Raw genomic sequence first — 25,763 nt, forward strand, 5'->3', positions numbered from 1 at the left:
TTACTTATTATTATGAATATATAATTTGACATATAAAATGATATAAGTATATATGATGGAAAATAGAGAAACAAAGATATTTTCGACAAAAAATGTGTCATTACTCTATATATAATTGAATAGAGACACATACAAACATGATAAATGAGTGATTTAAATATTGACCAGGTCTAATTTTTGAACCTGAATCATGCCCCTAGAACCGATGAGAACTGACCTTATTTAGGTTTGATTATGATCGGATCATACCGGGATAGGGTTAACGGGAAGGATGTGATCCTCCTCATGCTTATTCTGAATGATAAGTGAATGAAAATCACATGTCCCACTTTTTATGTTTCATTGTATCTCAAGCCAATTGAAAGTTGACACATACTTTAAAAAAATTTTCAAAAATTCAAAATATAATATTTTATACTATTTAGTAAGATTTGATTTGTTTAAGACATAAGAATAAAAATATTTAGAGACAAATGATCCATGTTAATGATAAATGATGCATGGGTAAAAACAGGGAAAGTACATGCATATTAAACTTTATATCAATCTCCAATGATATTATTACAAATCAGTAACAACTTTTTGCTACTTTTCTCTTTTAAAGCATACATGACATGTTGGCTGATCATTCAAATATTAGAACTTTTATATAATCACCAAAAGTTGACTTAATATAGATTGGAACATACAAGTAAATGCTTCACCTACATATTAGTCAACCTTAGCTACTGTTTTCTGTTACTACTTATTTTGTGTATACTATTTCCACGTTTACATCAATTGCCATAACAGTAAATTTAGTAAACATAATTTAAAATTTTAAAGACTTTAACATCACACATATATGATGTGCAGTTAAATTAGTGTATAAGACTCTCACTTAGTTGCATTCGAAGAAAATATATGTACACAGTAGTGTTATATAAAGCAATAAAGAATTGTGTGGCTGGATTAGTGTATGAAACTCTTACTTAATGGCATCCGAAGAAAATATATGTACGCGATAGTGTTATATATAAAGCAATAAAGAATTGTGCGGTTGGATTAATATATGAGACTCTCATTTAGTGGTACCGGAAGAGAATATATCTACGCGATAGTGTTATATATAAACCAACAAAGAATTGTACCCTGCAGTATACTGAAGCTTCTCACCAAAAATGAACAACAAGCAATCTTTGCAAGAACGAGTGAGCACTTCTCCAGAGACAAAATCTCCAACACAATTCTCCTCAGAGTACTGGTTCGACGATGCATGCATTCTTGACATGGATTACTTTGTGAAGACCCTTTCATGCATCAAAGAGAAAGGTGTTCGTGCAGATTTGATTGGTTCCATCATAGCTCACTATGCTTCTAAATGGTTACCAGATCTTTCTGTAGGTGATATAGGACAAAAGGGTATGAATCAATTCCAAGGATCATCACCTGAGAGTGTCACAACATCATGGATGAAGAAGAGGTTCTTTGTTGAAACCTTAGTTGGTGTTCTTCCTCCTGAGAAAGATTCAATCCCATGCAACTTCCTTCTTCGCCTTCTCAGAACAGCCAACATGGTTAGTATCTATGTAGCACCAATATTTTTAACATGGTTGTCCGTTGTCGTAGTAAGTAAGTCTCACATCGTCTACCTCATTGTCTCTAAAATAGTTTAAATATATGTTGGGCTACTTCTCGTTGCCAATTAGTTTTGAAATAGAATTTTAACATGATATCAGAGTCAAAACCAAACTTCTCTCTGGTTATCATGAGCCAAAAAATGCCTTTAGTCATGGACCAAAGGTAACCCTTCGTGTGGTCCGACAGGCTTCAGCCTAAGGAATAGGTTGGGAAATAAACCTCACATTATCCACCTCATTGTCTCGAGAATAGTTTAAATACTTGGTGGAACCTTAAAGTATCTAAAATGTATGGATATGTTGAACGTTTCAAATATGCTAAGAGCTTAATTGATGACAAAAACATTTTAAGCAACAATATTTGACATCTTTAGAGGATTGAATTGAAAGTAAACTTTTAAATTATGTTACAAAATTTCTATATATAAATGTCTTGGTGTGTGCTTCCTAGGTTGGTGTTGAGGCCAATTACAGAGCTGAACTTGAGAAGAGAATTTCATGGCAACTAGACCAAGCTTCATTGAAAGAGCTTATGATACCTTCTTTCAGTCACACTTGTGGGACACTCTTGGATATTGACCTTGTCATTAGGTTGGTTAAGAGGTTTGTTAGTTTGGACAAAGAGGGAGCTAAGAGTGGTGCTGCTTTGGTTAAGGTGGCTATGTTGGTTGATTGTTACCTCGCCGAGGCTGCCGTGGATGCACATTTGAGCTTATCCGAGTTTGTTGCACTTGCTGAAGCTCTTCCAAGCCATGCAAGGGCTACAGATGATGGCTTGTATAGAGCCATTGACACTTATCTAAAAGTATGTATGTCTTTTCATCAAAGTTTCAAATTGTTTGGTTACTAGATTGAGTAGATTCTAAGGTTCTAAATCATGTTTGCAGTTATGTCGTGTTTATTGAAATCAAGAATAGTTGTGTGTGAGTGCAATTGCGTTTCAGTTGTGGAGACTAACAAAATCACAATACTGCATATGCGATTGCAGTTGCAAATTGCAATTTAGAACCTTCGCTCAGATTAACATATTCCCTTTGCTTCCCGGATTATCTTCTAATTCAATTTTAGAAGAGAATGTGGGAACCAAACAACACCAACAACTAAACCTTAATCTCACTAGGTGAGGTCGGCTAAATGAATTTAATGACACCATAATTCTCGATAAATGCGAGAACCAAACAAGAGGAGATAAAATGCTCAATATTCTTGATATCCTAGATATTGTTTCTTGTGCTGTAACCAGCATGCATCACAGTACGAAATTGAGTAGGGACCATGGGATGAAGTGAATTGACATAAATGTCTTTTATGTGGGGCTATAGTATCATAATAGCTGTAATGAACAATTCTCTAAATTTGGCTTTTCTCATCAATACATGAATCATGGATGCATGTAAAAGGTAATGTAACTTCTCAACTGTGATTACTTGAGTAAAGAAAACTCTTCAATATAGATGTCAACGCTTGGAATTTATTTCTTTCCTATATCTATGTATCTTATTCACATGTTGCCACTCTAAAAGTATATTTGTTTCCATCTAAAGTTGAGTAATACACCATATTCATGTAGGCCATCTTAGATAGTATTGCTGAAAAGAAGAGCATGGAGAAATTGATGTTATACAGGTTAATCATGATGTACCGAAACATTTGCACTCACGGTGTAAAGATTTATACACAGTCCGTGCATCATCCATCATTCATTTTTGTATTACTTTTATCTAAGAGTCAATGATAATTGAAAATGAATGGTGGATGATGCAGTGACAGTGTGAAAAACTCTTACACCATCAGTGCATACATAAGATATATTATCTAGAGCATAAAAGTACTTGGTATGTTATCTCACAACAATGATTCTTGAACATCAAAATTTAGATAACACAAATGACATTACACATACTTTTCCCTTTGAAATCTGAAACTAAAGTTACATAAGGAGCATAAAAATAGGTGAGAAGATGTAGTAGGGTTGTATATGATGTCTAAAAATATTGTCCAAGTTCAAATAATGGTCTCATTATATTAAGGATTGTGGTTCATGATCTATTTTCTTGTGATAGTTAGAGGTGTTAGTTATGTTGTTGAAACTCTATTAACTTTCATTTTTGTGTTAAAGGCACATTCAGGTGTGTCGAAGCAAGAAAGGAAGGGTTTGTGTAGGCTGATTGATAGCCGAAAACTCACACCGGAGGCCTCACTTCATGCAGCTCAAAATGAAAGGTTGTCTGTTAGAGCTGTCATTCAAGTGCTCTTTTCTCAACAAACCAAACTCAACCATCATATAGATTGGAGTACCTCCTTCAGTGGCTTGAGGAGCCCTAGTTGCGCGACATTCGACCCTCCAACACGATGCCTATCAAAACGTGAAATGAATGTCCAGCAAATGGATATAAGGAGGCTGAAAGAAGATGTTTATAGGCTGCAAAGCCAGTGCAATGCCATGCAAGTGCAGATGGACAGGATTGCGGTGGAGAGGAAGAAGTCTTTCTTCAAATGGAAGAAGTTTGTGTTTAGGAAAGGTGTCGAAGAGGAGGAAAAAGTCGAAGATGAGCGGTTTGGAAGGCAAACACCTACGGACATGGACACCGATCTTGTTAAAGGTAGGACTCCTCACAAGTGGAGGAAATCCATGTCCTGATTAAAGGGAGGTTGTGAATAATGAATTTTGTGTTTGCTATATTAAGCAGATGAATTTAGTGGAGTTTGTTTAATGAAGTTGGACTTGAGAAATAATGTAAGATCAACTTTGTGTATTTGAAATAAATTTAACAACATAAGAACACAAGTACTCATTTTTGCACCTTAATATCAAGCTACATCAAGATTTCTTTTAGTGCTTGTGAAGTTAGATTTCATAAACAATGTACATAGAACAACCAAGATCACATTTCTGATATGTTAGAAAATAGAAGAATGTGAACAAAAACAACAAGATGTTATTACTAATCACATATTTGACAACTGAAAAATCTTATACAACAAATCAAACAATAGAATGACTTAACTACACTTATTTTCTCTCTTTTTGGGTTGCAGTAAATATCACTCGATTATTCAGCTAGCAAGCATCACTCAAATTGTAAAAGGGTCAAGAAACATAAATTACAAGTGCATTCAATAATCATTATACACCAATATCTACTCATAGTTTCATTTCTCTCTTGATTGTTTTGATGGATGGCCTCAAGAAATTGTTTGATGCAGCAAAATCTTCATTGCCACCACCACTTACCACAAACTTCTTCCCCGAAAATAGTCCACACCTTTTCTTAGAAGCAAAGATGGAGCCGATGGGATTCGCCTCAAGGTCTTGTCACTCTCGGATCTACCAAGTCCTTTTTCCTTTTTATGTTGCTTCTTTCTTTCCATCCCTTCAAAACTCAGAGTACCCTTTCCTTCACCTATGCACGAATCTTCACAGTTGCTTTTATTTTCTATTGGCATAACACTTCTAGATTCATTCTCTATTCTATCTTCTTTCTCCATCCAACTGTTTTTGTCGCGAAGAAGTTGCAGCTGCTTCACTTTCCATTCAGTAGTGCCTGAAACTTTTGAGTTCTTCAACTCCTTTTGTGGAAACTTCTCATTCAATTGTTGAATTATTTCATCAGTCCCATAATAAGAATTTTCTTTTGCTTCTTGTAGATCCATTCCTTCTTGACTATTCCCTAAAAGCATTTGAAGCCACTTGTCAACATTCCCTTTGCCACGTTGCTTCCTGGTTTCCTCATCTTCCTCAGTTTCTGTCTCATGATGAAATAAGAACGAAGCGCCATAGTCCCTCTTTTCTTCAGTTATTTCTAGCTTCTGAAGTCTTTTCTCAATTGAGTTTTCATCATCCAAGTTAACAAGAGGTCTAGCATGCTCCTCATCAAGCTTCTCTTGTGTGAATTTCGGCTCCTCTTCTTTTTCTTCATGCTCTTGTTCTTCGTTTGCGGGTAAGTCATTTTCCGGCACCTTTTGTTCTTCCTCCAAAAACACTCTGAGCTCTTTGTGCAAAGATGACCTTGGCCTCATTTCAAGCAAATATGGAACAGGTTTACATTTGTCATTCTCTTCAAAAGTGGAATAATAGTCTATTCTTGACCTTTTCCTTCCTGGTTCCCATTCAGGTCTTAATTGTTTCTCTATGTCATCCTTTTGCTTGTACTTCTTGTGAAGCTCTTTCTCGGCAGCATCACAAGTTACCCTCTGTGCTTCGAGTCTAGCCATCAATGTATTACTTGCTGCCTGGTTCAATCTTATCTGTTCCTTGTAAATGACACTCCTACACCAAAACATTTTTTAACATTGTTAATCAACTATAAAGGTTTACATAACAAGAATGTGCAAGCACCATTTTCGGTAAAAAAAGTAATCATTTCAATTTTGGTTTTTTAGAACTTACTGATGCATAGTGTCTCTAATCATCTTCTCTAGTGTGGTCCTGTAAGAAGACTGAGCCTCTGCTAACCGTCTGCACTTTTCTGCCTTCCTCTTTCTTTTTATGAGAGCCGATTCCAAGTCCTGAATAATGAGCTTTTCTTCCTCATTCTTTAGCTTCATTTCATTCACTTCATCATCTAGCTTCTGCATTTCTCCTTTCATGTTTGTGGTTTCGTCTCTTTGCTTTAGGGAATCTCTGGCCATGACAATGGCTTGGTACGGATTTTTAACAAACTCTGGATCTTCATTTTCCTTGAGGATATTTCCATTTCTTTTTCTTGCAGCTACTGAAAACACATCAAAGGTTTACACATGTTATATTTTTATCGATGAAGTGTTAAACATGTAATATCCTTATTCGAAAATAACGCGAGAAGCACATAGAGAACATGTCCTACTTTTTTCGATTCAATTCAAACATGATATGATAGTCATGATTAAACTGACCTATTGCAGGAGACATAGGCCTTGGCTTCTTATTGTAATCAAGTTGTTTTAAAGCTAATGCATCATAATGTTCCCTTCTAGTATCTACTATTGCAGCTGGAGCAAGACCAACTTCTTCTTTCAATCCAAAAAAGTGTTGTGGAAAAGAATGAGAATCCACTATTTGTGAAGCATTCAACTCTTGATTTTCTCCTTCACAGAACAAAAATGAAAAGCCTCTGTGCCTATCATTTACAACCACAATTATTATCACCCTCCAAGCTTGATGTATATCAATTATAGGAACAATATATAACAATAATAATAATAAGTGTCTTGCTCTTAACAAACCAAAGATACAAAGTTTTTATTGGAAAATGATGCAATACATGGTTCACTCATTTACATACTTATCAAATTCTCCATACCAACTATGACATACCATGTTCATCATCAATCGAGTCTTGTAATAATAACATAAAAATGATGAACCACATACCAACAAACTTTTTTATAGGCGAAATATTTAACGGCACATAAATTTGTGCAACTAACAAGTTTTGAACTCAGGTGCTCATACTTTATATCCGGCACTTCTACTAGCCGGAATGCATGCAAATAACTAAATTGTAGTTACAATAAAAACTTTCAATTTTTTGATTCCTAATAATAGTACACCAAATTAACTTACCTAAAGTCTGAGTTTGAAGAAGCAAAAATGGACAGGAACTGATTAACAGAGATACCCAATTGGAAATCCCACCATGGCACTAAGAATTCCAGATTATTTTTCTTCCTCTTATAAGCTTGTCTTTGAATTATCCTTAGATTGCTCATAACAGTTAAACCTCCTCCTACATTTTCATCCCAAAGCAAGCAAAATTATCACTTTGATACACAATTTTTATAAACATAACACATTCTTATAAGAAGAGAAAATAGAAATTACTTGAACAAGGGAACCAATGATCAATGTCCCAAGCAAGAGGGGATGCTGAATCAGCATGAAAATATAGGACATTGCCATAAGTATCTACTCGAATCACCGAAGGGTCAAAACCAGCATTCCTGAAAATAGATTCAGCAAAAAATTCAGAAACATAAGAAAATTTCAGCTTAGTTGAAAAATTTCAAAACTTGTTATGTGAATTAAGTCAAATTGAAATGCTTACCCAAGATGACTTAGATGCTTCCACAAAATACTGACAAAGATTTTAGGATTGTTTGTTGGCTTAGCTTTTGGATCAATCAATGGAAACATCTGATCCAAATCTTTTGCTCTTGCAGCCTATTAAGTTAGAACACAACGAAAATGAGAACACAGTTGAGTTCAATTGAAGCTACTCATTGATTTAAATTGGGGACAATATCATCTGATACAGACGCTATATTGCGGTTGCGGTGGCCGCCGCAAACACATCACACCGCAATTTTAGTGTGACTCTGAATCACAATGATTTGGCTGCATCGGGCCGCAAGGCAACCACATCGGACCACATGAGGCCGTGTCAAATTTAATTTTTTTAATCACAAAATGATTCACATCACAATGAAGCAGTGTCGCAACGGCCACAATAACCGCAATCGCAATAACCGCAACCGTTACTGCAATCGCAGTAACTCTAACCATCACCGCAATCGGGACCGTAATAGAAATCACTGTAACAAAAATCATTTTATAAACACAACCCAGTACTTGTTTTCCATTAAAGTTTCATTCTTGACTATAATACCAAAAAAGGGTATAATTAACTTACCTCATCTTCGTGCAAAGCATAAGGGATAAAAGTGAAAGGAGGGCCATTGCTGTAAGGACTGAAACCACGATCTCTGCAGATTTTAGCGTATGCTTTTGGGTACCCGAGGTTTTCATTCACAGCCATTTCCTCTAGAGTGAAACGATAATCTTCCGCCATTGTAGTTGCTTTTGAAGCTTTTGTTGTCTTTGTGACACTGATAGTGTTAACTGTGTTATGTTTTGTTTTGTTGTTTATCTATAAGAACCAACGGTCGAATTGTTTTTTTATTTATTTTCAAGGTTTGAAAATGAAAAAAATTAATTGTAAAGTTGGAGTGGCACTAAGAATTAGATGTGGGAGTGTAACGGTTACATGTGAAGGAATGTTATATTCTTATATTTTTGTGTACCAAAGATTTACTTCTTTTGTAGTACCAAAGTGTCATTCATAATTCATATGTTTATCCCAAAAAAGTTGCAACAGAATCAAGGCTAGTGTTGATATTTTTTAGGCTCCTTGTGAAAAAAACAATCATGGTTACTAATTATAGAAAGAGAAAAACTTATACCGAGATACATGCAAACACACTATATTCGGAGAAAAATACATTTTTGTTTTTTGGTTGTATTATTTATGACTAAATTTTAATTAGAATTATTTTTTAATGTATTCACAATATTTTATTGATTGTCTTTATACAAGTTTTTATGTTATTAAAACTAAATTTTATTAAACTAAACAAAATGTTGATCTAGTAATGTAATACCCCATAAAATCTTTAGAAAGAGTAAAAGGTAGAATATTCCATTTTTTAGAGTGATATTTAGTAAGAGGAATGAAGATTAATTCTTTACTAACAAAGTGAGGGGTAAATTTTTGTCATAATAATTGAGAAATATAATTGTTGAAAAAAATAATTACAATTAGATTAGACAAATTTTCTAACATGAAAATTTTGAAAAAGGGTATCAAAAAGTGCCTTTTAGCTCAAAAGTACACTCCAAAAAAAGAAACCAAACTGTAATGTTGTTCCACTGGTTCAAAAAGTTGCAAATTTTGGCCATCATTAGCGGCTAAAGGAATAACATACATAATACAAATTGTACCTCTCTGAACCAAGTGCTATGCCATTTGAATTAGTGGGCTACATACAGAAAATGTATATGGGTAGGAAAACCAAATATTATTAATGCTAAATAAGCCCACCTTTATAGTCATATAAGAATGCTATATGTTAGGAGGAGCTAAGCAATTATAGTAGAAAATAGTCTATCTCCATTCCTGACCCAATTTTCTGTCCAGTTCAGTAAGAAACTGTCACTGAATTAAAAGAAAATTCTAAAAACATAAATTAATATTTTTATATTATTTGGATGAACCTGATTGACCCAGGATATTGGGAGCAAACTCATTTTGAGACATAAGATCCTTGTTAGCAAGCGCTAAGGAACTTCATTTTTCTACTCAATATGCACAACCATTTTTGATTCAATGCATGGCATATTTATGGAATCAACATTGGTTATTTTGTTCACACTACATTCCTCCCTTTTTGAAGTTTGTAACAATGTTCTTGAACCTTGGATCCAAGACATGAGTTACTATTGGTTGAGTCATACCTAACAAACATATTTATACGAGTTTAACTCTTCTCCAATAATAGAGAGACCATTGCTAGAACATGTGACTAACTTTTTTTATTAAAAAATAATATGAAATCTATGATTGTCAGAAATTTGTTACATATCATAATCATATCCAGCACTGGACTCTCCAGTATCGGAGAGGATCCCCTTCCTATTTATACTTGTTAACTCCTTACATTCACTCCCTAGTGTTACTGGAACAATAGTATTGTATGGCTTATGTCTTTAGTTTAACTGAGTTTGTTGTTTTTTTAGATTAACACTAAACTTAGATCAAGAAAAAAGAGAAAAATTCATAAGTGAAAATAGGTTGAACTCAATGCTTAACATTTCTTTAACAAATGAACTATAATACAGAAGCAACATCTTAAAGACACTTGTACATTTCCAAAAATCAAAGAAGCTTGAAACTGGCACAATAAGGGAAATAAATTTCCTAGGAAAATGCTACATGAGACTCATACAAACATTATTACAAGGTAACAAAAAATACATGATATAAAGAATTCTTCACATTCTGGAAAGAGGTTGAATCTATCTCTTTTGGAAGTTAAAGACCTTGATACCAACAGCAAAAATGAATGCAAAGAGCACGGCGATCCCAGGAACCACAACCGCGGTAACTCCTATGAAGTCATGCTTGATGCCGAAGTAACTTTCCACGAAATCTTTCACCGACTTCTGTTCGGATTCCATAAAGTCTTCTATGTCTCCAAATTGTGATGCAATCAATCCATATATGGTCCAGGCCACAGGGCATGCCCAGTAGTACCATCTCCACCATACAGGAATATTCTGTTACAAGAAATGGAATAGAACAATAAGCATAAGTGCATATATATTATAGTATAATGCATTGAATCAATTCAATTATGTCCCTACTCAATGCATTCATAGGTTCGAGTACTTACAGGTCTGGTGACAACAAATCCGGAGAAGAGATTCCAAACTGCATAAAATGCGGCAGCCACAATCGAAGCAACATGGTGATTTGGTGTAACTGCAACCGCCATCATACCGTAGAAGGTAAAGTAGCACAATGTGAAGTACATGAAAAATAGAGACCAAAAGAATTTCGCTACGGTCCATTCAAATCCAATCATGGCATAGACTATGAGATCATACGTCACGGCTTGAGCAAAAATATAAGGTAGCTCCACTAGAATCTGTGACAAAAGGGAGCAAGTTATGTTAACATAGGTGCATATGAAAATCATAGTATAAGTAATGGCTATAAGATTGATATGATTTTAGTTACCTGTGAAAATGCATAGGGTAAAGCAGAGTACATTCCCGCAGCTTTTTCTCTATAAAAGACGGTTCTTTCAACCGCTACCACTGGTTGTACTGATGCAGAATTCTGCACTCCAAGGAAGAGAACAGCAGAATACATCGAACCGACCGCATTTAACAAGTCTTGCATGTTTGCGCTGTAATTCGCAAGTCACATGAATGAATTAGAATTCAAGTTGAAAAGGCAAGAAGAAAAAATGGATGTGTTTATTTTGAAATTAATGAATTTTAACTTACGTTTTGGTTCCGATGTCCCAGAACATTGTTCCAAACATCAAGGCTATGAAAGTAGTGAAGAAAAACCTCACAGCAGTGTATGGTGGATTACGCCAATATGACCAACGCTGTTTCCATAAGCAGGCTTGACATTGGACCAAGAATGATTGTGAGAATTGAGTCGGGAAATATAGATCCTTTGAACCGGGAGCAGGTTGGCTCAGTTCTTGTATAAGCTGTTTGTTTCTCCTGTAGAGCCATATAAAAGAGTCTAAGCATTTTGCAAATCGAGAATACCGATATGAATATTGCTAATATGATTAACACATTCTATCCATGTGCATCAGCTTACCTATACAGATCAGAGTTTTGGTATATCTCAGTAAAATCAGCACCTAAGCTAAGTTCTTGTGCTGTACTTGTAACCTCCAACATCCAAGTTGCAGGGTTATATCCGTCTTTGATTTTGCTCACTCCTTCAATGCTCTAGACAACGCAAAATTTTAGAAAACTTTAGTAACCACTATCAAGAATTGTGGATTGTTTATTTTTATATTGAGCTAAGTATAAGATCCTACCTCGAAATACTTGATCAAATGGGTAGAGTGACGACCAAGCGGCCCAACATATATTTCTCGTCCTCCACGCTTCATTAGGAATAACTACAGCCGCATTGTAATATATGTAAGATTCAAAGTCTAAAGAGGAAAGAAACTATAATAAAAGGAAACTTCGTTTATCATCATCAAAGCTCACCTCATCAAATGCTTCGAATATGTCGATGCTAGGCTGATGGATGGTGCAAACAACTGTTCTTCCTGTGTCCACTGTGTTCCTGACTGTTCTCATAACAATTGCAGCAGCTCTTGCATCTAATCCAGAAGTAGGTTCATCCATGAATATTATGGAAGGATTAGCCACTAATTCAACTGCTATGGTTAGCCTTTTGCGTTGTTCGGTTGAAAGACCACTGACACCAGGCAATCCGACCAATGAATTCCTCAACGGCTTCAGCTCCACAAGTTCCATAACTTCCTCAATGAACATCTAGAACCATTTGTTAAATACATAATGTTAGTGCTAAAGTATTGGAAGTCTCACAATATTTGCAGTAGCAACACGGTATTAGAGCCACTATGACTAAGTGGTCACGAGTTCAACGCTTCATGCCCAAAAGGCTATTGCGTGAGGGAGCATATTAGATATATAAAATCGTTCATGTGCCTTTACCCAACGGCTTAAGCTTATGGGAGAGTTAGTTCCATCATTAAGGGAATAGAAAAATCATAGAGGTTTCTTGTGCTGCAAGTAATTCTAACCTTTCTTTTATTGGAATCAACTGAAGAGGATAAACGGAGCCATGCTGAATAGAGCAAAGACTCATAAACTGTAACATGAGGTGAGTGGATATCATTCTGCTCACAATAGCCAGAGATTCTAGCAAACGTTTCTTGTTTTTTCGGGTATCCAGAAATTTTTATGCTTCCATCAATATAACCACCGGTTTTCCTACCAGCGAGAACATCCATCAAAGTAGTTTTACCAGCTCCACTTACACCCATCAAAGCTGTGAGAACTCCAGGCCTGAATGCACCACTAACCCCATTCAAAAGCACCAATTTGTCCTCTTGTACACCTTGTTCTTTCATTTCCTGTAAGTTGAAATCGAAGAGTGAGTTCGAAGTGCTTTAAACTGAAAGCATAGTTAGAATGGAAACATTGTTAGAAATCAGATTTTAAATATATAACTTTTGAAAATGACTTACTTGTGGCATGTCAACAGAATATGTGATTTCATCAAAGGTGATAGAATGTGGTTCGAAAGGAAGCACCATTCCTTTTTTCTTTCCGTGGCTCGATCCCTCAACAACAACACCCCTTCCTGAACTTTCTGCAAGACAATTGAAAAAATGTTGAGTATATAAAAGCATATTATGAATTTCAAATAGTATGCTTGCATTGAGTGTAAATGAATGATATAAGCAAGATTGATCACCTATGCGTGGAAGTTCGACTTCTTGTTCGACTTCTGTAGTTTCTTCTGGTTCTTCAGATATTGTTGCTTGTGGCTTATCAAAGGCTGCATATTTAGAAGCATACTTATCAGTAAAAAAAATATTGAACAGCTATGAAAATCTTAAAGCACAAATGATGTGACAAATACTCACGGCCGAGCCATTCGAGAGCAACACCAAACAACATGTTGAAAAGGAACACAAACCCAACCAATGCTCCAAAGCCTATCCAATACCAATATGAACGTGTGAAGAAGCCACGGCTCTCCAGAAGATCGACTCCTATATCGTGAGTAGACTGTAATTGGAGAGCAAATACACAAGTTAGGCTTGAGTGTTTCTTAACCAAAGAAAGATAAATTCTAAAGTTACAAGCTCAAGAAGATTATTACATTGTGCCAACTGTTCCCAAGAAATTCATTGACCATTAAAGCATTTTGTCCATACATCAGAGGTGAGATCCAGTAACCCCAAATCCACCAGCTCTTGATATCCTCTGTGGAATTGACAATGAAATACGCGAAACATTATTAGATAAGGTTTAGTTATGCGATAAATGCAAAACAATTGTGTCTTACTATATTGGACTTACTTTTTGATATGACAAAGCCACCCAATGAAAGAAATGTTAGAACTGCAAAGGATCCAAATGTATTAGCCACAATCATGTTTCTACCCAATGCTGCAATAGCTCGGAATAATCCCGAAGCCATCTGGCTGAGAAAGAATAGTATAAGGTACTGCTTGAAGAACCTGCATAAAATTTGATATCTCAGATCATATGTAACATGCTAAAGATGACTAACATTTACATAATAGATACAAAGAAGCTTGTTTACCTCCCAACATTTGGATCAAATCCAATAACATAGTATGTGAGAAATACCCAAACAGCAACTTCAGCCATTGTAACAGGAATCTTGAGAATCCATGAAGGAATAGCATATGCCCATGAGGGATAAAACAGAAGATCCCGTTGCTTGTAGAAAACCGGAAGCTTGGCAATGGTCATAGAAATCTCAGCCATTCCATTAAACATAATTGTGACTAATGTGAAAAAGAGAGCACCAGTGTAAACACCAGCATCAGTTACATTGCCGTGATGCATCTCAGTTCGGAAAAACAGCGTAAATGCTATGAATGCCATGACAAAAATCTGAAAAACATCAAGATTCAAGAGTAAATGATTAGTCAAAATGATGTATCAATGTAAAACAAATACCGATTTCTTTTTATATATCAATGATCTAACCTGGCATAGCTTGAAGATGTAAACAAATGAGTTCCTTTTCATAAGCAAATACTCTCTTGAGAGGTTAGCCTTTAACAACTCCTTTTTGTTAATACCATACTTCTCAGTGGTTAATGCAGCTGGATGATTCTTAGACTTGTCAAATGGAACTGCAAGTTCATCTGCAAGTTTCCTACCGATATGGAAGGATTGAAATGCCTCAGCAAATTGAACCTCGTTTACGAATCTGTATGGTTGATCTTTTCGGACCCAATACTGAGCTTGATCCTTTCTCGAAGTTACTTCTTGAAGGAAGTCAGCAACACCTTTCCTCTCAGGACATTTGAATCCCATAGATTCGAAAAAGTCTAGAACATATTCGCGAGGTCCATGATACACAACATAGCCATCAGAGATTAAGATAATGTCATCGAAAAGATCGTAAGTCTCAGGTGCTGGCTGGAGCAAAGATATAACTGCGGTTCCATTAAGAATGTGAACATATTGCCTCAGAGAGCTCACAATCTGAAAAGTTGTGGAACTGTCCAACCCTGTTGATATTTCATCCATGAAAAGTGCATTTGCTGGTCCAACCAACATCTCTCCAGTGGTAACACGTTTCCGTTGTCCTCCCGAGATACCACGCAACATTTCATCTCCCACCATAGTATCAGCACATATATCCAACCCCAAAATCTGCAAAATTATGTGATAAATATCTTAAGTACCTTCGGCTGCATGATAAACTTTCACACATTACATGATCACACCGAGCACTATTCTACCATTACCTTTAATATGTAATCTGTTACTATGCTTGATTCCTGCCCTGCAGTTGCAGTTGCCTGTTATACCAGAAGCCAATTAGATCGAAAGATAGTAACATCTTCAAATATCTTTAAGCTAACATACACAAACAAGAAATTGATTTTGTCCTAATCGATTTATACAAAAATCAATTATACACATAATTGATCACTGAAAAATCATTTTTCCCTACATGTAATCCAAAAACACACTAAATCCATTACTCAATTTCTTTTACTGCAATAAAAGTTGATAATAGTTGCTTTTTCAGTTTTTCTCACCTTCATGTAGACATCGATATCAGGGTCAGGTTTGATATTTGCTGCCTTTTCTCTTCTAGACAACTCAGATAACATATCTGTGGATCCAAAAATAATAACAATCATGCTTAGGCTACTACATATACCTCAAATTAGATTATGAAAATATTAGCATAATGGTAAAAATGGGCTAACCGTAACGCGATCCGACTCCTTGGCACCTTGCCGAAAAGGCCAAGGTTTCCCTCACAGTCATTTCTCCAATATGAACATCATGTTGGCTGATATATGCAGCAGTTCTCTGAGGAACAAACTCATTCATTTCATGCCCATTATATGTCACTTTCCCAGTTACCTATAGCAAACAAATTTTGATTAATAATCAAAATTATATTTTGCTAATTAACATATAACATTCAAAGGAATTTTTTTTACCTGAAGACTTGGATCAAGCTTTCCTGACAAGGCCAACAATAGTGTGGTCTTTCCTGAACCAGGAGGACCTAGAAGCAGTGTCATCCTACGAGGTTTGATGATACCACTAACATCCTTAAGAATAGTCACATGTTTCTTTTTGGTTGGAATAATATGGAGAAGATTCAACAAACCCTGCAATACCCAATAGAGAAAGTTCATTACTTTTAGTTAGACTAACTTCAAAATATAGCAGAATGCAAAAAAAAATTGATGAACTAGAAGAATCTACAATGTCTTTACCTCTATTACATTAGTAGCAGAGTTGATGAATGATGGTAAAGCTCTACCTCCCACAAAAGCTTCTGCCTCAATTTTCATGTGCTCATATCGAACTTCAATTGTTGGAATATCAAGCCCAACTCTATGCAGATCAGAAATAAATGGAAAATAAATCAACTAATAACCTTATTACATCATAATCATAAGAGAAAATGTGCATATATAATGTAACATGAAGGGTATGTTATTTATAGAAACATATTTAGAAGTGTTTCAAATTGGGGAGCGGCTGCAATACTACGGTTACGATGACCGTCACAACCACATCACACCGCAATTGTTGTGTGACACCAAATCACAATGATGTGACCGCAATGGGCATTTGAGCAGTACCAGGCCGCGACGGATCACATTTGGGCCAGGCCGCATAAGACAACAATGCAACCACATCGGGCCGCGTGAGACTGTATGGATATCAAAAAGATATTTTTATGTATGTATAAGTTGTGAGTGATTAATTTACCTATCAACTCTCTCTCTGAGCTTCAACAAGAACTTCTCATTATCTTCTTCAGCAACTTTGACCAACCTATCAAGAAGTTTCTGTCTTTCTTGATGAGCAAGATCAGTGACAACAATTTCACTAGCAGCTCCATGTGAAGTTGTTAACAACCCTTTCCTTAAACGATTATAAGTTGGTAACTTTTCAAGTGCAGCCCATTTAAGAGCTTCTTCATCATCTTCTTCTCTTGTAGATTTTGAGAATACTTCAACTCCACTATCTCTCCAAACTGTTGAACTTCTAGCTCGTAAACTATTACTTGCTCTGTATATATCACTTCCATCCATTTTTGTGTTGTTACCCAATAACAACAACAACAAAAACAACAACTTTTGGTGATAACTTCAATGTGAACTTGAACACAGAGTTTTTGTTTTGTTCCTTGTGGTGTGTTTTTCAATGATGATTGTTTTGTAAAAGTTGTAGAAATAAGGAAAAGAATGAAAGAATGAGAAAAGTTGAAGGGAAAAAATGGGTGTTTTGTGAATTCTTGGTTTGTTTTTCTGACATGAGATAAAAGGAAAAAAACATTATGTGTATTTATACCTTGTTGGATGTAAAAGATGGCGGCTATGAAGAAGAGTCAAAAAAGTTGAAACATTACACGTTCTCGTGGATATTTATTGGTCAATATGAACTCACAATGGAAACTTCTCTTTCCGGTAATAGATTCCAAAAGATGAAAATTCTTTGATTCTCGAAACTTTTTATTTATACATTATCTCACATGTCTAAAAATACACTAGTTAAAAATATTAACATTAGATGCGGATGAGCATCAAAGGGAAGAAAAATAATAGTTTGATGTGAATAAATAATGTGTTTAACAAGTGGGTAAGGTCCCGCTTGATCTTCTAAATAGTTAGGATGATCAAAAAGTCAAGACTTCGATTTCTATGAGTACTGGTTAGGAGGGACATTCACGCATTCGAGAAGAGATTAGTTCATTACCAAAAAAACATAAGGAAATATCTTTAATAGTATCAAAAATAATAATTTGATGTGACACTTCTACCACTTAAATATAATAATATGACACTTTTTCCCTTAAAATCGAGGGCAAAATTAATAATTTCTCTTTCAAGTAATGGAAAAGAGTTTGATTTGGTTGGATCAAATTATAAATTTTAAAGTGGTATAAGACAAATAATTTAGTTATGAAATTATTTAAAAAATATAAGATGCATAAATTAGTATTAAAATTTTAGTTTGGACTTTATTCAATGTCTTAAATACGTAACTTTTAGATGTAAAATTACTTTACTTAATTTAATTAATATGTTTAGAAGACTGGAGCATAGTACGGAACTATATAGATATATACTGTGAGACGCATTGCATGAGCAAGTTTCATTTTCATGAAAATATAAAATAAGAATTTCACCCAAAAATAGTAATAGTCCGTGAAACTCACAAGCCATGCTACTTTTTATTAGTCAACGGTCCAACATTGTGTTCTAGCCGTTTCTTATATTGATAAAAAAATCAGTTAATATAATTAATTCAAATTTTAATTTTAGTATCCCACAAAATGAGTGTAGAGTGCAACTACAATATTAGTTACCCGTTACTCATTTTTTGTGCATGAAATTTTTTATCAATATTTACATAAATTTTAAATTTATGGACAAGTACCCACATGTTCTGATTTTATTTGTTATCCCCATTATGATATAACACATATGTTCTTATATTTTTTTGGAGTGAAAAAAAGGTGTCTAGTATATTAACTTGTATGTATCATTTTCTTTTAATTATCAAAAAATGTAAATTATTATATACAAAAAGGATTTGAGATGCAATAGCCACCGGTGACCGGTAAGGATCCAAGTAACAAGTGGGTGATTTGTTAATGTCAAATAAAGAAGGAAGGAAATGATGATTGAGCAACAAGTGGTGGTTTATTAAACTTCAAAGAAATAATGAATATGCTCTTGCTACAAGTGTTGGTTTATTATTAATGTTAAAGAAAAAAAGGAAATGATGCTACTACATTATTGCTTCATTACTTTATTTAAGATATTTTCATGTCAGAAAGGTATAGTGCTTAAAAATAATAAAAAATTCAACTAATAATATATCAGCATGTCATAGACTTGTGCATTGATTTTAGTCTTCGTTTCAGAAACATCAGTCATCAAATTTGATCATGTATTGAAAAGTATTGGACCAACTTCTAGATAGATAGTAATATATTATAATAATTATGCTTCTAGCGAATTAATTCTTTACCCTTTTTTTAATTACTTCGCAATTAAGTTAGATTTGATAGGTTAGTTATCAAATCGTTATTATACACTGCTTTTCCATTTTTTAATTCAATCCAATTAATATAAAATTTAAGGCTGTATTCAATTACTCAAATTTAACAAAGTCATCAAAAAGTTATTTAATGAAATCAACATATCCATATCCTTAAACACCAAGTGTAATGAGTTGCTTATTTCTCCTAAATATATTTATAATTTATGTTCCTCCTAAATCCAAGTTTTGTGGAAAAATACATAAATTTTATAAGAACTTTATTCCTTCAATATGTTTTACATTTAACTAAAATTAGTCAAAGTTCAATATATATAATGTCCTAAGGTAGAATATCGAAGACCTACGCTATTGATTAGCATTTCCACCAAAACCTAAGGTTTTCACATATATAAAGTCAATAAATAAATGTTGGAACATGTGACCTTTCTTTTTCATTTTCATTGCTTTCTCATCTACATTCATGAACCGGTGGCTTCATCATTTTAATATTTATGACTATAATTGCTTATCCTTCTAGAAACTTTTCTTATATATATACCCTTCTAGATACTTTACTATTATATAATCTTCAAAAAACTCTTAAATGTAAATCTTTTTATACATTGAAATTAATTATTTATACGAATCAATGTTTAAAATATATTTACTTTGGCTACTTTATCCCTATACAATTCACACACAAATGGTGAGACAAGAATCACAAGATGCTAAGCAACATATACCCCACGAGATAAAGGATATTATTTCAAATTTAAAATCAGTAATATTTTGTGAGAAAACCGCATAAATCATAATCATCATGCTTTTGCTTTACGTGAACATATTAAAATACCAAATGGTCTTGTGAAAATATATTATATCACAAAGCTTAGGTAAGCATTAGAAAAATGTTACGTCATATAGTCACCCAAATTGACTTTCAACGTGAGAGAGGAAGAAAGTGTGAGCAAAATGAGCTCATGAGAATTGTCTTTGCCATCCATAAAAAGTGTGAGTTTTTAATACACATCTCTACCTACACTATATATCACATCATATCAGGATATAACTTATCTTCTACCGTCAATAAAAGTATGACATATGTAATATTTTGTTTAGTATTAAAAATATTTTTATAGAAAATGATGAAATAGAACACATGTCATGATTTTAGTGGTTGGAGAAGATAACTTATCTCCTTATACAACCAGATACTTTATTTTATTATATACAAGTTGTGTTGGCTTCTAGCTACATTGTTTGAAAAAAACCAAAAACAAAAAATACTTTAGCATCTCCTACAAAATATTCTCTATAACCAAAGGATATATCTTCTGATGAGAAACTCTTTCACTCTCTCATTTCAATTGTACTTGTTATATCTCCAATATGTGATGCAATGCAATGCAACCAATCCATAAGAACCATATCCACCACATATCATGAAATGGGTAAGACAAAATTGAATTTAATTGCAAGCATCATTCTACAACATACATCATGGCACATAATTTTCTCACATGCATAATTCATATATTTTGCTCATTACAATTCATACATAATTGAGCTTAGAACACTCAAATATTGTAATTTCATTTTATTTGTTTTTGTTGAATTTCTATAATATGCATTACGGAATTATCGAGGGAGTAAGTTAGAGAGAAGAAGAAAAGGTGCGGAAAACATCCACTTTTTATGTTGGTTGGATTAAAGCCCATAAAATTTGATCTCTGAATTGGGTTGATTAAATTTAGTGTGAGCTACTATTTTGCCCAACTTAACTTTGGATAAGTAAAATCTATAAAGCCCAAATTGCAGAAAATGGTTAGAAAAATGAAAGAAGAAACAAAAAACGCCGTTGCCGGGGATCGAACCCGGGTCACCCGCGTGACAGGCGGGAATACTTACCACTATACTACAACGACCTTTTTGATGTTTTATTCGAGAGAGAGTTTAATATCTCATAAGCCTTTATATTTTCTATTATTATTTCACTCTTAAAATAATGTCTATCATAATCTCTCCAAATTGCAATAATTGGTTTCATATTGTATTTCTTAATTTAGATGCATATATAGAAGAAACGGGATTCCAACATCTTCTTCCATTGTATTCCATACTTGGCAAATTTTCACCACTATAGTTTCTTTACCACTCCCATTTTTTCATACCAGGAAATTTTTCTATTGGCTTCTTTAGTAGACCAAGACAAACTACTAGGAGTAAACATGGGTCGGGTTAAGGTTTATTTTTATCTGATTCTAAATGTTGGTCATATAATTTTTTGAATCTGAATTCGACCATAGAGTCGAAACTAAACTTACCCTAATTATTGATTAGGTTAGTCTTTAAACACAAGTATGACCGTAGACCCAATTAAATATAATGCATACTCATTTTAGATAAAGTATTCTCGATATTATTTATTATTATAAATATGTAATTTGACATATAAAATGATATATATATATATATATATATATATATATATCTTATTAATCATGTATATATGATGAAAAAATAGAGAATTGAACCCGAATTCGACCCTAGAGCCGAAACTAAACCGACCCTAATTATTGATTAGGTCCGTCTTTAAACACAAGTATGACCATAGACCCAATTAAATATAACGCATACTCATTTTAGATAAAATATTCTCGATATTATTTATTATTATAAATATGTAATTTCACATATATGTAATTATAAATATATAATTTCACACACACACATATATATATATATATATATATATATATATATCTTATTAATCATGTATATATGATGAAAAGATAGAGAATTGAGCCCGAATTCGACCCTAGAGTTGAAACTAAACCGACCCTAATTATTGGTTAGGTCAATCTTTGGACACAAGTGTGACCGTAAACCCAATTAAATATAATGCATACTTATTTTAGATAAAGTATTCTCGATATTATTTATTATTATAAATATGTAATTTGACATATAAAATGATATATATGATGGAAAAATAGAGAACTGATGATACTTTCAACCAAAAAAGTATCATTACTCTCTACACATTTGAATAGAGACATATACAAACATGATGAGTGAATGACCACGGGACGAGTCATGTTTGGTCTCTATCCGACCCTAAATATTGGTGGATTCTATTTTTTGAACCCGATCCTAGACCCAATTAGACCAATCATATTCGGGTCTGATCATGATCAGGTCATACCAAATGAGCGGGTATGATCGAATCTTGCTCACCCCTATAAACTATTTTTTTCCTTTACTATATGTTTGATTGAATGATCTTGTCCCTTTGACATATGCTTGATTGAATGATTCTTGCATAATTAAGCCTATAACACTCAAATTGGATGCACAATATATTAGCTCCATCTTATCATTGTGGATCATGCTCATCTTTCCTATATTCACTATATATTAATTATTAGGTAATATGGCAGAATTGTGAACTTTAAGCATTATTATGCATTATTGCTATTTCAATAAATTTTGAATTAATACAAGTTTCCCTTTAAATTACTAGTATCATACATATTAACATTATTTAACATGTTTTAGGTTTTCGGTAATGATGCTTTAGAGCATGTATAGTTTATTTTGGAAAAATAATTTATTTTTCTCCTGTTTCAGTGAATTTATTATTTATTATTTTTTTACTAATGGTGACCCTACCTTGTAATTATAATCGTTAGAATGATTTGTAAAAATCATATTTTACATGTGCGCAATTACCTACCCAAATGAGGTTATTGTGTTTTGTGGTTAGAAATATATATGCACCAATGTTAACATAACTTGCTCTCTTTTGTGACAGAATTGTAAGTATTGATGGCAACCTATAAATGCATTAAGTAGGAACATAGTTGAAATGATTCAATGCATTATATTATAGTGTATATGTTAAAGTTGTTAATTGATTTCAGTTTGTTAGTTGCAATATTGTTTTCGTTAATCGATTAAGAGTTTAATTAATCGATTAACTAGTTAGTTATCAGGTAGACATTGTAGTATATAAAGGGTGATTCCCTTATTCTTTGTAATTCAATTCAATATAGAAAGTTTTCATTTTTTCATTCACGATTTTCTCTCATACTTCTTGATTCATCAAGAAGCCTTTTTCATGTCCCCTACCATTTTAACATGGTATCAGAGCAATAATTATCTCTTTTCGATAGTTTCTGCTTATGCTTATCATTCTTTCCTTTCAAGATACAACAAAGAATCATCATGATTCTCATTACAATAAAGAACATGGTGGTTCTTCTTTGTCATCTCAATACCAAGGCAGAGAAGAAGTTATTGGAGAAGTCATCACCATCACCCGTAGAGAAGAAACCCAAGGCTAGAAAGAAGTGAAAAATGCTTCAACTATTATTGATGAAAGAACACTCGAGAAAAACACCTATTGTTGTGGTGAAGAAGATTTAGGCTCAAAGAAAACTAAACCATGTAGATTATGATTATCTAAATTGGTTGCTCATTAGGTGTTAGTTTTGGATTTTTTCCCTCCTTCAACTTTTGAAGATGATTTACTTGTAAATTTCTAGAACTCTCTAAGTCCATCTATGCAACTCAACTCTGGCCAAGTGACAACTGTAAAAGTGTACTTGATGAAGTTTTTAGAAGCATGAGGGATTAATTCTTTGTGGCTAAAAGTTGAAATACAGAGGAGATAATTCCCTTGTTGAAATTCAGAAATAATTGAGAATAGTTGTTGCAAGTGGATATGGTATTGCATATGGCTTCTTGGAGTGATATCTCATACAAATTCTTTTCTTGAGAAGTTCTCTTACATGAATGGCTACAAGAATCCATATTATTCAAATTACAAGAAACTTTACAATCTTTTTGTATTCTTTATCATTTACTCTTTATTATCTCTTTTATATACTACTCAATTTTCTTTACCCCCTCTATCTCATTAAATACACAATATTATAGTGTATATTTTTCTTCACTAAAGCATCATCTTAGGATCAAGATTGAGATCAATTTCTCTCTTTCATGCATTATGATTGGTTTGCTTCTGCAAAAGGATGGTTAAGCGTATGATGAAATTGCTTCTACCAAATAGTGGTTTAAGCGTCATTATTGTTTCATGTTCAGATTTCAAGACTAGGAGACGAAGATTCGCTCACCAGGAAGAGGAGATATTAGAGTATATATGGTGTTCAACACTATCATTTCAAGGTTGGAATGCTTGACACATTCCAGCTTATGGGGATGTTAAAGTTGTTAGTTGATTTCGGTTTATTAGTTATAGTATTGTTTTCGTTAATCAATTAAGATTTCAATTAATCGATTAGCTAGTTAGTTATGAGTTAGACATTGTAGTATATAAATGGTGATTCCCTTATTCCACATAATTCATTTCAATATAGAAAGTTTCCATTTTTTCATTCATGATTTTCTCTCATACTTCTTGATTCATAAAAAAGTATTTTTCATGTCTCCTACCATTTTAACAGTATGTATGCTTATTCTTACTATTGGGCATGTCTTATGGCTTGAACCATATATGGATTGGTTGCATCACTTTGGAGATATACAAGACTTTAAGCTATCTTTAAATATTTTTTGTTTTTCTGTACCCTTATATGTGTATTTGTTTGTATCAATCATAATTAATCACATAGCACATTTTCTCTCTAGGAAATTAATTTGTAAGAATGGATGATCTTGGAAAGTCTTCTCATTGTTTAGAGTTGGATGATGGAGATGAGAAGGTTTTGGAGGATTTCTCAAACTCTCCAAAATCTTCCATATGTATATTTTTAAAGTTCCACCAATTTGGAATATTTTGGAGATAAAATATCAAAATAGCTAAATATTTTGAGTAATATTATATAATTATACATTATTGTCTATTTCTCATTGTTAATTACATTTTAAAGGAAAAATACAAAAAATATTCTTACATTATCATTAGTATACCATCTCTCATCTAAATTTTCATACTCTCAAACAAGAGAAGAGATTTACTTCTTTTTTCCTTCCATTCTTCCCCATTCCTAATTCTTTGATCCATCTCATTCTCTTTCTCTTATAACTCTCAAACAAAACATTAAGGTTTTATTTTTTCAAATTTAAGGAATGTGTAACACTGCGAATTTTATGATTTGGAATTATAAGATTTTATTAATATTTTTATTAATTATATATTCGAAAATGAATTTCTGGGAATTTTAGGTAAAGAATTAGACGAAACTCTAGTTGAGTTTTAGTCTTGTAATTTTATTTCCTATTTTGTGATAAATTTTGGTAATTTTAAGAGACAGTCGGTTCTGAACCACTGTCGGGGCCGAAATCCACCCACTACGGCTCAAAAAGTGGTTTTTGAGTTCCGTAACTCGAAATCGAATTCCGATCACACCGTTGGCTTCGTAATTTCATTTCGAGTCAATATAGACCGTGAATACACCCATACCTATTTTCTAAATATTTTTCACTCGGAATGCCGAAATCCTAAATTCTAAGGTTGGAAAAATAGAGACTTTTGTTAAAAAGGATGTTAAGGTTTATGAGTACATGAATGCCTCATAAGACTCTTAAAGGATACTTTGAATAACTTACTTTAAAAT

At 33.5% G+C, this 25,763-nt stretch overlaps 3 protein-coding genes, 1 long non-coding RNA gene and 1 other non-coding gene across 7 annotated transcripts; 1 reads left to right on the plus strand and 4 right to left on the minus strand.

Moving 5' to 3' along the window:
• LOC109351192 lies at positions 64-22,330 on the minus strand. The gene is made up of 2 exons (XR_002108196.1): positions 22,217-22,330; positions 64-105 (listed from the first exon to the last, which is right to left on the minus strand). It is a non-coding gene; the product is annotated as an uncharacterized LOC109351192 (long non-coding RNA).
• Positions 1,104-4,718, plus strand: LOC109351191 (root phototropism protein 3-like). The gene is made up of 3 exons (XM_019592567.1): positions 1,104-1,556; positions 2,071-2,424; positions 3,739-4,718. The coding sequence occupies exons 1-3, from the start codon at positions 1,161-1,163 to the stop codon at positions 4,258-4,260; spliced, it is 1,272 nt and encodes a 423-aa protein (XP_019448112.1). The 5' UTR covers positions 1,104-1,160; the 3' UTR covers positions 4,261-4,718.
• Positions 4,539-8,469, minus strand: LOC109351190 (trichohyalin-like). Of its 2 annotated transcripts, XM_019592566.1 has the most exons (8): positions 8,231-8,469; positions 7,646-7,761; positions 7,423-7,541; positions 7,165-7,327; positions 6,495-6,718; positions 6,010-6,334; positions 5,157-5,889; positions 4,539-5,084 (listed from the first exon to the last, which is right to left on the minus strand). In XM_019592566.1, exons 1-8 carry the CDS (start codon positions 8,387-8,389, stop codon positions 4,851-4,853), a joined length of 2,073 nt encoding a protein of 690 aa, XP_019448111.1. In that variant the 5' UTR covers positions 8,390-8,469; the 3' UTR covers positions 4,539-4,850. The 2 variants fall into 2 exon arrangements, with proteins under 2 accessions (XP_019448111.1, XP_019448110.1); XM_019592565.1 differs by having other exon boundaries at positions 4,539-5,889.
• LOC109351189 (pleiotropic drug resistance protein 1-like) lies at positions 10,393-17,412 on the minus strand. 2 transcript variants are annotated; one of them, XM_019592563.1, is made up of 21 exons: positions 16,900-17,225; positions 16,398-16,518; positions 16,116-16,289; positions 15,876-16,035; positions 15,702-15,778; positions 15,405-15,458; positions 14,635-15,309; positions 14,222-14,538; positions 13,975-14,135; positions 13,775-13,878; positions 13,536-13,680; positions 13,364-13,447; positions 13,134-13,258; positions 12,687-13,019; positions 12,124-12,414; positions 11,946-12,029; positions 11,720-11,853; positions 11,389-11,616; positions 11,117-11,288; positions 10,770-11,024; positions 10,393-10,653 (listed from the first exon to the last, which is right to left on the minus strand). In XM_019592563.1, exons 1-21 carry the CDS (start codon positions 17,223-17,225, stop codon positions 10,393-10,395), a joined length of 4,281 nt encoding a protein of 1,426 aa, XP_019448108.1. The 2 variants fall into 2 exon arrangements, with proteins under 2 accessions (XP_019448108.1, XP_019448107.1); XM_019592562.1 differs by having other exon boundaries at positions 13,134-13,447; positions 16,900-17,412.
• TRNAD-GUC lies at positions 21,036-21,107 on the minus strand. Its single transcript has one exon. It is a non-coding gene; the product is annotated as a tRNA-Asp (tRNA).

The sequence above is a fragment of the Lupinus angustifolius genome, chromosome LG06 (assembly GCF_001865875.1).
Source record: "Lupinus angustifolius cultivar Tanjil chromosome LG06, LupAngTanjil_v1.0, whole genome shotgun sequence".
NCBI lineage: Eukaryota > Viridiplantae > Streptophyta > Magnoliopsida > Fabales > Fabaceae > Lupinus > Lupinus angustifolius.